Source organism: Chanos chanos, chromosome 7, assembly GCF_902362185.1.
Source record: "Chanos chanos chromosome 7, fChaCha1.1, whole genome shotgun sequence".
Taxonomy (NCBI): Eukaryota; Metazoa; Chordata; class Actinopteri; order Gonorynchiformes; family Chanidae; genus Chanos; species Chanos chanos.
Genome location: NC_044501.1, coordinates 8,026,479 through 8,041,349, shown reverse-complemented (window position 1 = coordinate 8,041,349; position 14,871 = coordinate 8,026,479). Strand labels below are relative to the sequence as shown.

Below are 14,871 nucleotides of genomic sequence, written 5' to 3'. Positions count from 1 at the left end.
AAGTTTCAATTATCCTAAAACGTTACAAAAGATATAATTAGAAGTATAGAACATTTTGTACAAGACGTTCATTTAGTGTGAGGGGGGTCTTTAAGTTAAATAGAAAGTTCACAGTTTACTCTGTCTGGTCATACAGCATGAAAACCCTGAGGGTCAATTTATACGTTCTCCCTTCCCTTTTCCTTTCCTCTCCTGCAGCGTCTGCCGCCTGTCATGGAATATTTGTCTCCTTCCTATTCTCATTTTAACACTGCCTCTTTTTCATCTGTCGGTTTTGAGGCTTTTGGACTTTTCTGGTTATTAACGAGGATTCTGTGTTCGGCTCTACGGAGATTTCCATCCAAGGTCACACTAGGCCTAGCGTTTGCAGGCGAGTTTAGTCGACAACAAAAGATGTCAAAAATTCGTTTGGAAAAACATTGCCTCCTCATGACGATATTAATTTGCACGCCTAAAACGAAAATCTCTTGGTATCAGGTGTTAGTATAGAGACTCGCTTGTTTTACCACAACCCTGGAGTATAATATATTTGTATGATTTGAAAGTTTGAAATGGAGATGTCCCAGCATTGACACTGAACAGGTATACCCCCGAGGTGTCCGCCAATTCAGTTAGTAAACAAAACACTTTTAGACGCTCTGAGGCCAAAACCCTAGAGGCTGCAGAGCCTTTTACACTCTTTAGTTTAAAACTAGATTGTACTGTGCAAAAGAGTATCTTCTGACAGAAAATTGAGCTCTTCCCTCATTTGGAGAATAGCCCCTTTTCCATAGATGTCAAAGAGAAGAGGACCCTCCAACAGCCACAAGTGGATTTTAAAAATTCTCAAATTCAGAAGTTCCATTTTATCCGAGTATGACAAATCTATTGAAGATATGACCGTGGCGACAGTATTAACTGGTACGTTATGGAGTCGTCACAAACATCGCATTTCGGGGGTTTTTTGCTTTCATTAAAGGACCAGAGGAAAGTGCTATTGTTCAAAAATTCTCTCTACAATGACTCGCAAGAGTGCTTATCTTGACACAAATCATCGCTGAAAGCTCACTTATAACTGCAAGAAAACCCATCACAGAAGCTCCGATCAGATAATTGTCGGCGCACGCGTAAAGTTTCAAACAATTTGTCGCCTGTCGGACAACGACACGTCAAGGTTTTTCTGGGGAGCCTCTTGGCTTGGTCGTGTTGCCACAAGCGTTGAGTGAGTTTGTGAATAACTAAGTGTCTGATGGGAGATGACACTTTTAGATGAGAACAAATGAGGGGCTGAAACCTTCTGGAACCTTCCACCACCGTGTGGCTGACCCCTAATACCCCCTCCCTCGCTGAAGCGTTTATGAGGCTCAGAGGCAGGTCTCCAGTTGCGCTTGTGTTTTCTAGCAAAAGCGGTGAAAAGGTTAATGAATTCAACACTGTGGAGAGGCCGCATCTCTAACAGCGGCCACCGCGGGATCTCAGAGGATAGCAGGGCCTTTTTTACACTGCATAATGATTAGCGAGAGCAGCCTTAGAAGATGCCTCTGCTGCCCCCTTTAGGTTTGATGGTGTGATTACAACGTCCTTGTTTATGTGTTTGTTTTCTTGTTTGTTTGTTTGTTTTTTGTTTGGTTGGTTGGTTGTTTTTGCAAATATCCATAAGAATCTGATGCCTGACATTTCAAAACTGAACAAGACAGTGAGAAGTGATGTTACATACTGAATACTCCTCTTCATTGTGAATTATAGTGTGGCATAATGGCTAGGGTGGCTTTGTGTCTTAGTTTTCTAAACTTGAGTACCTCAGTATCTCAGAACACGAAACAACAGGGAGTGGAGTGTCTCATTTGGAAATCAGCTCTGTGTGTGTGTATTTGTTTGTTTGTTTGTTTGTGTGTGTGTGGGAGGGGAGAGAATACTCTCAGTTGTCCAGAATTTTAATCGGTCACTAAAAACTAAGTGCACACAGACAATAGCTTCAGAGTTTCAAAGTTTGAGAAAACAGCATTCAGTTCCAGTAAATGCGTCCAAGCACATACGGACTATAACACTGAGAGAGAGAGTCTCTCTCTCTTTCAATACTCTGTTCATACAGTCATACAGACTTCGATCTGTTTCAGCTTAATCATTCATCCAAAGATTTGATTTCATTAGTCGCGTTACTGGAATTCACGGTTATTCTCGGTGGAAATGCCTACAGTTATGTGCCGGGATGTGCACAAACGATGCTGCTACAGTGGACATGTAGGAGCACCTATTTACATGATGATTACCCGTGGCTGATAATTGTGTGTGATTTGGAGTACGTCCAAGTCTATGCTGAACAAAGCACCCACTGTTGTTTTATACTCTCTCTCTCTCTCTCTCTCTCTCTCTCTCTCTCTCTCTCTCTCTCCCCCGCCCAATCTCTTTGACTTTCAAATGACAACCAGTGTGTTACTGTAGAGCATTCAAGCACCACAAATGCAGGGCTTGTCATTCTTTATTCATGGGTCTTTCTACACAGTTTGAATAACACGTGGGCGTTAACTTGTTCCCTGTAAAAAAAAAAAAATACTGGAATGGGTGACACCTCGCAGCAGAAGCTTTCAGATTTGTCGAGACATGACTTAAGTTGCCCCTTATAAGTGTTGCGTGGTGTGTCCGTGAATGTTTTTTTTTGTCTTTCTTTCTTTTCATTTTGTTTTTCTCGCCTTCTCTGTTCGTTCTGTTCTACTTGAAGTCCAGTATCACTCGCCCCACCGATACGTTTCGAGTGCATGAAAGCGTTGTCGCACAGCGACGCATGAATATTGCATTGGAGCAGACGGGTTTGGCCAATTTACACTTTCTGTTTGTGTGACCGCGACATCAACAAGCTTTTGGGCGCGTTCCGCTCCTCTATAAATAAAATATGGTGTTGTAAATGTAGGGAAAAGTTCTCTGTACATCAGACGATCTAGCATGTGTTCGTTGGACAGCACAGGCGGCAATGGCAGCTCTCAAATGATTTTGTTTCAACCCTTCATTGTGTGTTTGTGTCTGCCTGAGAGAGAGAGAGAGTCTTTTTAAAAGCTATATATAAACTTCAAAGCGAAGCAAACGACACGTAATATCATGGAAATAAAATGTGAAAAGTTTCTCTCTGGAATTCTGCTTGCCGCAGAATGTTTAAAAATTAACATCACGAGCGGTTCTGGCAAAACGGCAGATAAGCTGTTAGAGGCTTTTACAGTGCTTAGAATGGAAACAAATGTGTCTTCTTTGTGGACTTTCGCAAGGGGATGTATCATGTATTTCTTGCCCCAGTGGTGCGTGGCAAGGAGTAATATAGTGAGTGGCTATTGGAGCTGTCATTTAATGCAATGTACAAACACAGGGAGCATTTACTAGAATTAGAAAGTGTTTGCAAAAGGGTGCGCTGCGAAGCTAGGGGAGTGGGTGTGGTGATGCTTTAAGCGAACAGTATAATAAGCCAGTGAGGAGTCAGATTCAAACGTTCGCTGTTCAGCTACACCCGTTTTAACAGCTATGAGTCAGAAAAGAATGCTGTGTATGAATGCGATAGCTTGAATTCAAAGCAAAGCATTCCCGTATAGATAAGTGTGCTGTGTAATGTTGTAGCCGTAGTACAACGGGAGTCTCTCTCTCTCTCTCTCCCCCTTAAAACAAGACAGAGAGCTGACTGGCCTTGAAGACTGTGTGGGAGAGAGGAGGACATTTATCGTAGATCTGTTCTCTTTCCTCCTTTCAGAGAAAGGGAGAGAGAGAGAGAGCTCTGATTTCCCCTGAGGACGAGTAGAGGAGTTCACTCCTTCCTCAGTCAGCTTTATCTCCTCCACACCACAAAGACGCAGTCAACATCGCCACACAAGTTGCCCTCTCAGAACTGGGCCAGAGATGGGCGAAGTCTTTTCATACGAGTTCTGTTGTGTCAATGGAGATTTATTGGTATTGTGCTCGTTAGACGATTGGATACAGGGGATATGCCCGCAGAGACTGATGACCGGACAGGAATTGGTCTTTAAGATAATGCACAGGACCGCTTTGTACTAGATAACATTATTTACTTCGACGGTGGTTTATCCAGGGTAAAGAAATTAATATGAACAAAGACGCTTTCGAGAGAGAGAGAGAGACACACACACACACAGATTGGCCGCTGGAGTGCAGTGTAACATCGAGTGCGCACGAAAACGAACGTAAATTTGTCCTCCTGACTGCACGCGTGCACGCAAGTAGCCCATTTGAGTGTATTATTACTAAGCGACAGTGAATCGGCCACATACTTACCTTTAATTACCGACGTTAATTTTAGAGTGAGTCTTCTTCGTTCCACAGTATCAACGGTGATTACTTCTACTGGAACGATTTCTCTTGTTTTGTTTCTCCTATAACATTTATATGTAGAGATATTTTAATTCTCTCTCCTTGTAACTGTTTTACTGTCTTCAGAATGTACCAGGAACGTCCACTAGGTGGCATTAATTCACACACCAACTATATCTGTCTGTAAATCATTCGAACCTGCTCGAACATCGGATAAAGTTAATTCATTTTACGTGAAGAGTCAATGGTGGATTTGCCTTTAATCAGCTTTCAGTCTGCAAGTCCTTCAAGATTTTCTGATTTCACTTTGTCTTAGAAAAGTGACGCACTTGGGTGCTGGAGGTGAAAATGAAAACGCATGCTTAGAATTAATGTGAAGGTGCACAGTATTAATGTTTGTGGCCCACCAGACTTGCTTCAGACTACAGTTAATGAGTTGCCAACAGTTGAATTATTGCCATGAGAATTTTAAGTCAAATCTTTAATTAACATAGACCTTGTAGAGCATGCTGGTATTTACAAAAATTACTATTTTTTTTGGTGAAATTTATGGAATTATGTCAGCCAAACTTGTCCCTGTGGATGTTTTGAGAGGCATTGTTTACTAAGGCATTGAGTAGCTAAGCCATTTTTCATGCATGCACAGTAAACAACATGAGTTTAATATCCACATATTCCTTTCTCATATTTTTAATAATGAAATGTTTCAAGTGTAAAAACCAGAAATACTTCAGCAACAATTCAACATGTTTCCTCTGATATTAAAAAAAAAGTTTATAGCATCATAACTTAAAAATAATAAATAAAATGGTCTCTGCATAATATTCCAAATGTACCTGGGAAACAACAAAAATAAAAAAAAAAAGGAATCTTTTTAATATTTCGGCTTTAAACAGAGCTAAATGTCTCTTCTTTTCATGTTTGTACATGCTGACATTCCTACAACTAAGTTACTACCATTCATTGGAATCCAAACAGCTTCGTGTTAGAGTCCGATAACAAAAGGCATTTATGGACATTTGGGGTATTCACCAGTATCAGAGAAATGGGGTGAAAGTCTTTTCAAATGTCTAAAAGGAGAATGTTTCGCTTGGAGGCCCAATGGGGAAAACACACCTCCTCCTTGAAGTTTCGGGGGAGGAGTTTTTCCTGACAGTGACTCCTGTCAGCTGTGCCTTTCACTCTGGGCAAGAGCGGGATGTCTGCCCCCTATCATTCCTACTTCCAGCTACGCGGTCGTTGGTCATGTGACATCTGAACAGTTCTGGGAAATCCAAACTCTTCCGCTGGTTCGTCTGTCTCTTCTCTTGTGTCCTCTGTTTTCAATCAAGGCCTTTTGTGGAAGCACGCCGATAATTTGAGAGACTTCTTGTTGTCTGAGTTGTGCCTGTGTTAAGACAGTGAACGAATTCAGTCACACAACACGACTCACACTCGATTTGTCAACGCCACGTCGTGCAACTCCAAACCAACTCAAATTTTTGGTTTATGGTAGGTTTTTACAGTGACTGCTTTCATGGATATTAAAGGAAAACATTCAGTTCATTTAGCTCTGTGAGCTTGGTCCTGGCATTTTTTGAAATAAGAAGAAATAAGAAGATGTTCTGGTGTTTATCCAGTGATCCAACAGATTATGAAAAGGAGGGCAGAACCTATGAGACACTGAGGGTTCTTACCTGGCCCAGCACTGCTGCAGTACCTTGCCCTGTTTGCTCTCTGGATCCAGACAAGTCCTTTTCCCGTCGGTCAGTTTCGCACTAAAACCAAAGAAGAAAAAAAGAACGTGAATGACGTTAGGATCGCACCAATATAATATCACTCCAGAAAGAACAGTTATGATGAGATTCAGTGTTATGTTATGTCTGGTCATATTTGAGTCAGACGCTTGTACAGTACGGTTCCTACAGAGCAGGGGTGTCAAAGTCCGGTCCTGGAGGGCCAGGGTCCTGCTGATTTTTTGTTTTCACCTCTTAGTTACCTCTTGATTTTCACCTTGTAAAACAGGTGTGGGCACTCTTCAGCCAATCAGAGATTCTATTTAGTTGGTCTACAAGAAAAAACAGCAGGACCATAGCCCTCCAGGACTGGATTTTGACACCTGTGCTATAGAGGGTGGTCGTGACAGGTTTACACTTACATGATGTTGGTTTTGGTGCATAGAGACTGCGGTGGAATGACAGAAAACTCCGCCATGAGATTCCGTGGGACAAATGGTATTGTGTCCACACACGAGCATCTGCCTGGCAGAAACGCTGTATGTCAGGGAAAAAAAAGAAAGAGAGAGAGAGAGAGATCAGTAGCTGCACACAAGTTGATTATCCAATGAATTACGTGCCTGTTTCGAAGGGGAGATCGTTCAGGTTTGTAAAATCCAGTATTTGAGTCGGTACTGATCCTGCACGGATCATCAGAACTACCCCCAAATCACTCCCTTCTCTCTCTGTTCTTTCCCTCTAGTGCAACCCAAAAGTAATTACAGTCCAGTGAACACCAGAACGACCAGCTGTTAAACTATATGTAGCACCTTAGCATCACTGTTGTTCTGACTCCAACTCTAACTACAGTCATGCGCAATTTATTTGACTCTATTATAAGTGTCATTTTAAAAATGAGAAAGTCACAAATTACAAAATGGTCAGTAAGTTGCTAGTTTCAAACTGACAAAATATTGCCTACACGTATGCGTACCTTTTCCTCGTTTATAAAATAGTTCAGCGTATGCCATGATAATCACGCTTCTAAAATGAATGATAATTCAATAGTTTCACAGACTTACCCTCACTGGACTGGCAGAAAACCGCTGCAAGCGCGACCAGGCAGAGAGCTTTGAGTGCGAAGGCCATTCTTAACAAACAGGCAAATAAATATGCAAATAAATACACTGTCTATAAATAGGAGGTTGAAGGCGAATAAATAGCGGGGCGGACGTCTATCCTCCGGAGGCGAGGAAAAAGTGAAAGTGTGAAGTGAAGACTGCATGTTGTAGGGCTCTTTTATACGTTAGTCGGTGGGCTTTCCCTCGGTGTTTTCCCGGCAGCTGGATAGCTTCACTGGATCGGACTTTCCTGTCTGGAATGCACAGATTGGGAGGGGACATTGTGGGGAAAAGGGAGGAGGGGTACAAACGTCAAGCGAAAGCGTGGTGGTTGTGGCTGAGTGCCGGTGAAATTGACTAACAAAGGGAGTATCGCGGTAACCTGCTGAATGCGCGCGAAGTACCAAATCTCACCGCAAAATTACAGTTTGGCAAAGTTGTCTTTCGCAACAGAAATATATTCAAAAGTCATATTGCAGTATTCATCTTGGAGTAGACAACTGTGCATAATGGTCGGAAGCGTCACTGTGACTTGTGCGTAAGGTTCAAGAATTTGACGTTAAACCCCTCTCACAGACCGAGAGGAGAATACACCGCAACGGCAATCAACAAATTATCGGTGTAGATTACTGAAATTGCAAGCTATGAAAGTTACAGTAAGAGCCCGAATCCTGTCTTGTTTGTGTCTCCCGCTCTGACCAGCGAGGTCATGAACTTGAATCGTTATACCCAAATTTTTCAGTCGTTAGCCCACACTATTCTTACGAATTAGAATGAGTCAGTCAAACAATTTTTCCGTTGCTCAAGATTTTTAAATCTGACCAGGTCCATGACATGTCTTGGATGATGCTTGATCAGCCATTGCAGATTATCAGGGGAAACGGCGACATGATCACGAGATAGATAGATAGATAGATAGATAGATAGATAGATAGATAGATAGATAGATAGATAGATAGATAGAAACCATAAATTGCACTCTTATAGTCAGCTGTTGGATAACGCTCAGCGGGCGGATATTTCCAATATCTGAGGATATTCTTAGGATTCCGCCTTTGGCATCTTGTATGTAATTGGTCATATGTTCTGGAATTGCACAATGACCAGCGGCAGACATAACAGGCCCACTGTCCTCTGTGACACAAACTAATGCGCTCCCAAACCTACCAGTGCTCTCCGGCATTTCCATTTCAGTCAGCTCCTTGTCTTCTCCCTTAGTGAAAAAACGCATACAACTCACGCTGATGTTTTTCAAGTCTGGAACACTGCTCCTAATTTGTTAGATATCATATTGTACGGCAGTAGTATGGACAGTAGCCTTGTCATTTTAGCTAAGTTTGTTTTATATATCAATACGAGAGAAAGATAAAGACTGGAAGCAAGTTCAATTTGGTCTCAGAGAAAAACAGAAAAGGTTTTGTTTTGTTTTGTTTTGTTCAACTTTTACGCTCTCGACACCGACAGTGGTCTGCTGGCGGCTGAGTCATAACTTGTAATTACATAATCATGAGACAAGACTACTCCGTAACTGAGCAATTAATCAAATTTACGATCAAGACGTGCACCTGTTGAACGCTTTCACACACGGCGTCTAAACTCATGAATTGCAGCCATGATTACGGTCATGTGTGAACACGTGTGGGAATCGGTCAGTGGTGGAAACAAGTGTCAGTCTGGCTACGCTCATTTAGAGAAAGACGACACATTCTAAAGGAACGTCCTCGGTCAAGACAAGAACGACTGTACGTCAAACGGGGGAAATACTGTTTATAAATCATTTGAGTAACATAAATAAGGGCGACAATCATAAGAAACTCTGAAAGTGCAGCATGGTTTGTGTTAACGAAGAATTGTGTTGATGCCTCAGAAAAGTGCAATTTGTCGTTCGGTAAAGTGTTTTGATCAGCACAAATCCGGATACATGTTTCTTCTAAACGCTTTACACAACATGCTCCTCACTAATCTTCAGGCCTTGTGTAGTTAAGATCATATAAGCGTTGTTTTTTCATTTATGTTTATATATAATTTTATATACGTACATGTACCGAGTTTTGTGCTGTTTTTGAAAAGGTGTTCCAAAGAAGAACATTCACATTACGCAGTGTAGCTGTGAGCTAGGAGGTCATTTAGCTCCGTAATTCTTTTAACATGTATTATTACTTGTGCCTTTTTTCAAATGAATGTAAAAAAAAAAAAAAAATCGAAATAAAGGTAATCCCAGATCATTTTACTGACAAACCCAGATTTAAGGCCTTGTATCAATAGCGAGCGGCTCAGATTTATTTGCAAAAAACAACCCATTTCATTATACACAACATTAACAGACACAACAGCAGTTTCTCCAGACAGGTCCCTGCATTGGTCCTTTTCTAGGAAACCGAGAGAGTTGAGAGCCTTGTGAAACCACTGACAGTATGAAGAGTCACTCACTTTATTTCTTTTCTATCAGTGCAAAGGATCTCTCATTTTCTTTCTGCTCAGAGATTAACTGCATTACTCAGCTGGTCTGGGAATCGCAGGGTCACTTTCGCTTTTCATTCTCCCCCATCCCCCCCCCCCTTTTTTTGGCAAGGTGTTTGAGACAGCATCTGGAATCCGGTTAAAAAAAAATTAAATCTGGCACACAGACTGAATTCTTGTGAAAACTTGTGGAAATATGAAACAGATGGGTATCTCTGCTCGGTCTGATGTAGGGAAAAACAGTATTTACAGGAAAACGATCCATGGTGGTCTTGTGACATGCGTGTGACAAGGACTCCAACATTTTCCCCTCTCTTCCAATTGGGATTGTTCCACTCACTACCTCACACTACCTATGAGTAATGACAAATTGTATAACACAATGACCTTTCCAATTCTGTTTATTTCACATAGAGTTTAATATGCTTAAAAAAAAAGAAAAAAGCAAAAGTCTATAAAGCTATGAAGTGCTCTTTGTTCATTAAACTCAAATGTTAATGTCCTTTCAACAGATCAGCAGTTGTTCATACCTAACTTTGACCAATAGCAGTAAGACATGAGTTCTCTATGACTTTGGTTAAAGTATTCACTTATGGTTACACAATTCAGTGCAATTCTGCTGGGAGTATGTAAATATTAGTGTTCCTGTGAGTGCTTTTGCCTTCACACAAAACACTGTATTTATCATTTAAAAGTCACAGAAGATGTAGTGTTGAATGAGGATGAAGAAGGTAAACATTAAATCCATATTAGCAAAGGTTTGTGAGATTAAACACATTCAGACTGGTTACTTTCCATAGAGGAAACTACAAGTATTTTTAAAGAGCCCAAGTTCAGGTAAAAGTCATGCTTCTCTGGAGCTGTCTTCCCACAGACCACAAACCCATGGCCCAAAACCGGACCAATGTGCTGGTTTCATAATTCCCACATTTCCCGCAAAGCTCCCGTAAACTCTAATTGTCTTAAGTGCATTTCTCTGGTTAGCTGTGGTTACGTAGCATTTAGTCTGATGATGTAAGCATTTCAACAAATCAACTCTCAGTCCTCCTTATTGTAACTGTCACGCTTTAGCTAAGGCAACAGCTCAAAGTGCTTGAAGACATCGCTTTTTGAATTCCTGTGTTTGGTGTTTACTAAAGATGCTGTCATCATGATAAGTGCTATACACAATGCATGGTTTCATGAACTATACACACGTAATTATTTTAAGCACACACACACACACATATAGATAGATAGATAGATAGATAGATAGATAGATAGATAGATAGATAGATAGATAGATATCTGTCTGTTTGTGTCTCTGTGTACTTATATCTCTGTTTATCTATCTATCTATCTATCTATCTATCTATCTATCCATCTATCTATATGTGTGTGTGTGTGTGCTTTTGTGAGTTCATGTGCACATATGTAAAGACAGATAGCAAATGCAGAGGTACAGAGAGATATAAATATATATCTTAAAATAGTTACAACACCAGCATTGCAATTTAAACTTCTTTTCTCTTCACTCAGTTACGTAATGTTGGACTCCCAGATACGGAAACCAGCAAGTGTTGCGTGGACACAATACAACTGAAGAGGCAACTTCTTGTGCATTGTGATCCAGTAAACCAGTTCAAGTAGCCCCAGTTCTCTCTTCCACTCAGTCTAACACAGCCGCATGCTCCACCCACCTTGACCCCTTTTAACGTCCTTTTAAATCATGCACACTTCGTCCGCAGCCGCGCTCTCCGTCAGGGAAGACCCTCCGTCTTGTGCCTGCGTGAAAAGCCAATCCAGGGGATCCTGGTTTGGACATCCTGGGGTTCTGGAGTCCGAGCGAAGGGTCAGAGTGAAGGAGACGTTGTCTGGACCGATCGGGGCGAAAGCTCTGTAGGCCAGCACGGGGTTGGAGGCGCCGGACATCACGCTGGGGTATTTAGCCATGCGGGGGGCGGGGAGACGAGACCCCTGAAGGGGGCCGCTGAGCGGGTAGGCCGGCTGGGAAAGCTCCCTGATGGAGTCCATGTAATCGTCCAGAGACTGCGTGGAGTAGACCTGCGACATGTTCTCCTGAAGCTCCATTATCGTAGGCATGTGGTCAACGGCGGAGAGCAGGCGCCTGGGTTTCATTCCGCTGCGGAGATGCTAACGTTAGTCCGTGTTCGAGACAATCCAAGTCCGCGTAACTTGGATCTTTTTCGCCAAAGCCACCAACATATGTGGCTTGCGACGTTTAGCTGAGGCTGACTGCTAAGTGACTCTGACATCAACCTAATAGCCTTAGTCGTGCAGGCTTCAGCCATAGCTTTAGCCCACTGGCCTTAGTCATAGGATTAGCCTATTGGCCTTAGTCATAGCATTAGCCCTTTGGCTTTAGCCATAGCATTATCCCATTGGCTTAAGCCATAGTGTTAGCCTGTTAGCCTGGTGACAGGCTGTGCCTGAGATGTATATTGCCTTCCACCCCCCCCCCCCCCCAAAAAAAACAACCGTGACATATAATTTCTTACACTGATAATAGGCGAAAACACTGTAAACACATTAAGTGTAAAAGATTCACTTAGTATAGCTTACATCATTTATGGCCGTTAACACGATAAACTTCTGTTTTCATGTCTGTTATTCTGTAGCTTCTCTCTGTTCAGTTTCATTCTGCTCACTTACCTCAGCTGTGTAAAGTGGTTCTCTCCCAGAGAACAGTCCTGTCAATTCTGTGGTTAGAAAACTCCAGAGGGCTCTCTGTGAGAAACCACTGCTCGCTTCAGGCACTTCTGACTTACTTAGGCTTTGCGGCAAGAATGGGGTTTAAATCCCGGACACTGGGCATTAGCGCAGCGCGGGCCATACCCTGTTAAATTTAGCACACCCTGCCGAAGGTGTTGTGTAAAAGGTGATCTAATGGGGAGGATACGGTCGACCTTGCTATGATACATAGAACTCCACGTAACACGTGTTGAAATGTACTGTAATGCATTCCCAGTTGGGCATTGTACTGGATTTCACTACAGTGCTTTCAACTAATGAAGGGAAGGTTAATTAATTGATTATCAATCTGCTCTTGTTCTTGATAAATGTTGTTCGTCACGGTATTCAGAGTATCTCTGTATCTCGTTTGAATTGACCGAGCTGAGCTCAACTCTAACGTGAAAAGTGTAGTCTGCGCTGCTAACAAAAGTTTTGCTTTTTGGGGGTTTTTGGGGGTGGGGGGGGGGTTTAGGCCATGGCTGACCTATTTGTGAAAGCTTACATCACTAAGAATAGGAAATGTTTGCATGTGTAACAGAACTAACAATGCAGCAGGGTGAGGTCGAAAAGGAAAATCTCAGATCTAAATCTTGTTGTGTTAGGACTGGCCACTTGCCTGATCTCCTTTTAATTAAATGCTATGTACACTGAACAACCCCAGAGATGGATGTGGGATGCCGACAGGATTAGTTTGGAAATCCCAGCATTATGTGCCGCGGTGGTGTCCTCAGGGATAACCGTGGCTTCCAAACAGATCTGCTTGTTTGTTTGTTTGTTTGTTTGTTTGTTTGTTTTTAAGGAATATTGTCACCTCAAGTCTCTTTGATATGAAACTCAACACATTGTCTCAATATGTATGACTATACATGAGTATATCAGAGTATATAGTGCTACACTTTACATTTCATTTATGTCACTTAATCAGGTTAGTTATAAGCCGGGGTAATATTAAACACTCGTTTTAAAATGACTGGTGTTAAAAAAGGATCAGAGCGGGAAAAACAAAAAGGGTCTAGAATTTTTCAAGCGCTTAAAAGCAGACCCTGTTAACCTTAATTGACGTTAAGGTGCAAGAATCTATTTCTTGTATGTCGCTCTTACATTAAAAGGTATGGTCCAATTTGCCCTTCCTTAAAGTCTCAGAGTCTTGCAACAGATTAAGTCAAGCGAGATGGATTTTTTTTTTTTTTTTCTCCATGGAGTGCTCTGAAGTCCTCTTTTAGACTGACCTTTTGACCTGTGCAGGTAAGTGAGTTCAGCAGAGAACAAAAGAACATGTCTTTATTGGCCATCTGTAATTAACACTCACACAAATGCTGACCTCATAGACAGGAGAAAATTGGAAAATTATTCCAGCCAGCCGTTGTGCGGACACAAGCATCATAAACATTAAAGTCATACCCCCCCCCCCCCCCCCCCCTCACACACACACACACACACACGCACACACACACACACATGCACACACACATTTACTTCATATTAGCCACTCTCTGACATTTTAAAGTTCACTTTAATGCTACATCTCTGTACTTTTGTCCATGGCCTCCAATGCTTATCGGGTCATGATTAAGAGTCTTAATTCCATAAGGAGCAGAGCAGACCTTAGTAATCTCCGGGGAACTCGGCTTTCAAGGACCTGGTGGTGCACGTCTTATGTTATTATTGTAAAGACCTGCTACTGACTCACTGACAGCTCTAGGCCAAAGCCTCACCACTGAGAACGGTCTATGATGTAAACCCTCATTGTGACTCATGTCTACTGTTAAGAATGGCACACAATTTTATATCTTTTACAGGAAATCCCAATCTTCACCTGTGGCAATTAGCAGAAATAATAACGATTACTGCTGCTTGTGTTTCATTTTTAACGAAACCTACGAAAATCTAACACCTAAATTTGTGACACACAGGCTCATGACACGGAACTCGGAGACTTACTCTGTGCCACCTTGGTGGATATTATTTTTCTTTTTTGGAAGCAACAGATAGTGTTTGATTACTCTAATGCTTGTTTTAATTTATGACTCACTGTCCTGTCTGTTTCCCGCAAATCCCGGGTCATTTGTAGGGTGACCATACTTCCTCTTTTTCCCGGACACGTCCTCTTTTTCGGACCTGAAAAATGCGCCCGATTTATAAATGGCCAAAAAATGTCTGGGATCTGGCTTTTGCTTTCCACAGTCGCCATTTATTGTGTGTGTATTTGCATTGCTTTGACCTTTTTCTTTGGGTCCCGCCCTCTCGCACGGCACCAATGGACGGTCATGTACACTATCATGCCATCATAACCATTGGTTAAACTGCATCTCATTCATTACCGTTAACGCCGCAGCAACAGCCAAGAGACTCTAAAAGCCGTAATGCAGCCAAAACTTGAATAGATAGAAATAAGGTGATCTTACCACTGTTACTATGCTAGCAGTTATTTGTCATAATAAAGACTAGACGGCTATGTATTGCGGCAGATAATTACAGATCAGTTTCACATTGCATTGTCAACCACCGGCCTTACATGCGCAACGACAAGACCCAGAAGTGACATATACACTTAAATTTCCCCGTAAGTTAGGAGGGTT

General features: G+C 41.9%; 1 protein-coding gene across 1 annotated transcript in view; it reads right to left on the bottom strand.

Annotated features, from left to right (window-relative positions):
• cxcl18b (chemokine (C-X-C motif) ligand 18b) overlaps positions 1–7,144 on the bottom strand; it is a 34,037-nt gene extending 26,893 nt beyond the window's left edge. Inside the window, exons 1-3 of the mRNA XM_030778927.1 lie at positions 7,061–7,144; positions 6,422–6,536; positions 5,961–6,041 (exon numbers count right to left, since the gene is read on the bottom strand). Of these exons, the coding sequence (XP_030634787.1) occupies positions 5,961–6,041; positions 6,422–6,536; positions 7,061–7,127 (263 nt within the window). The 5' untranslated portion in view covers positions 7,128–7,144. The remainder of the gene's footprint in view (positions 1–5,960; positions 6,042–6,421; positions 6,537–7,060) is intronic.
• Between the last annotated feature and the right edge of the window lie 7,727 nt (positions 7,145–14,871).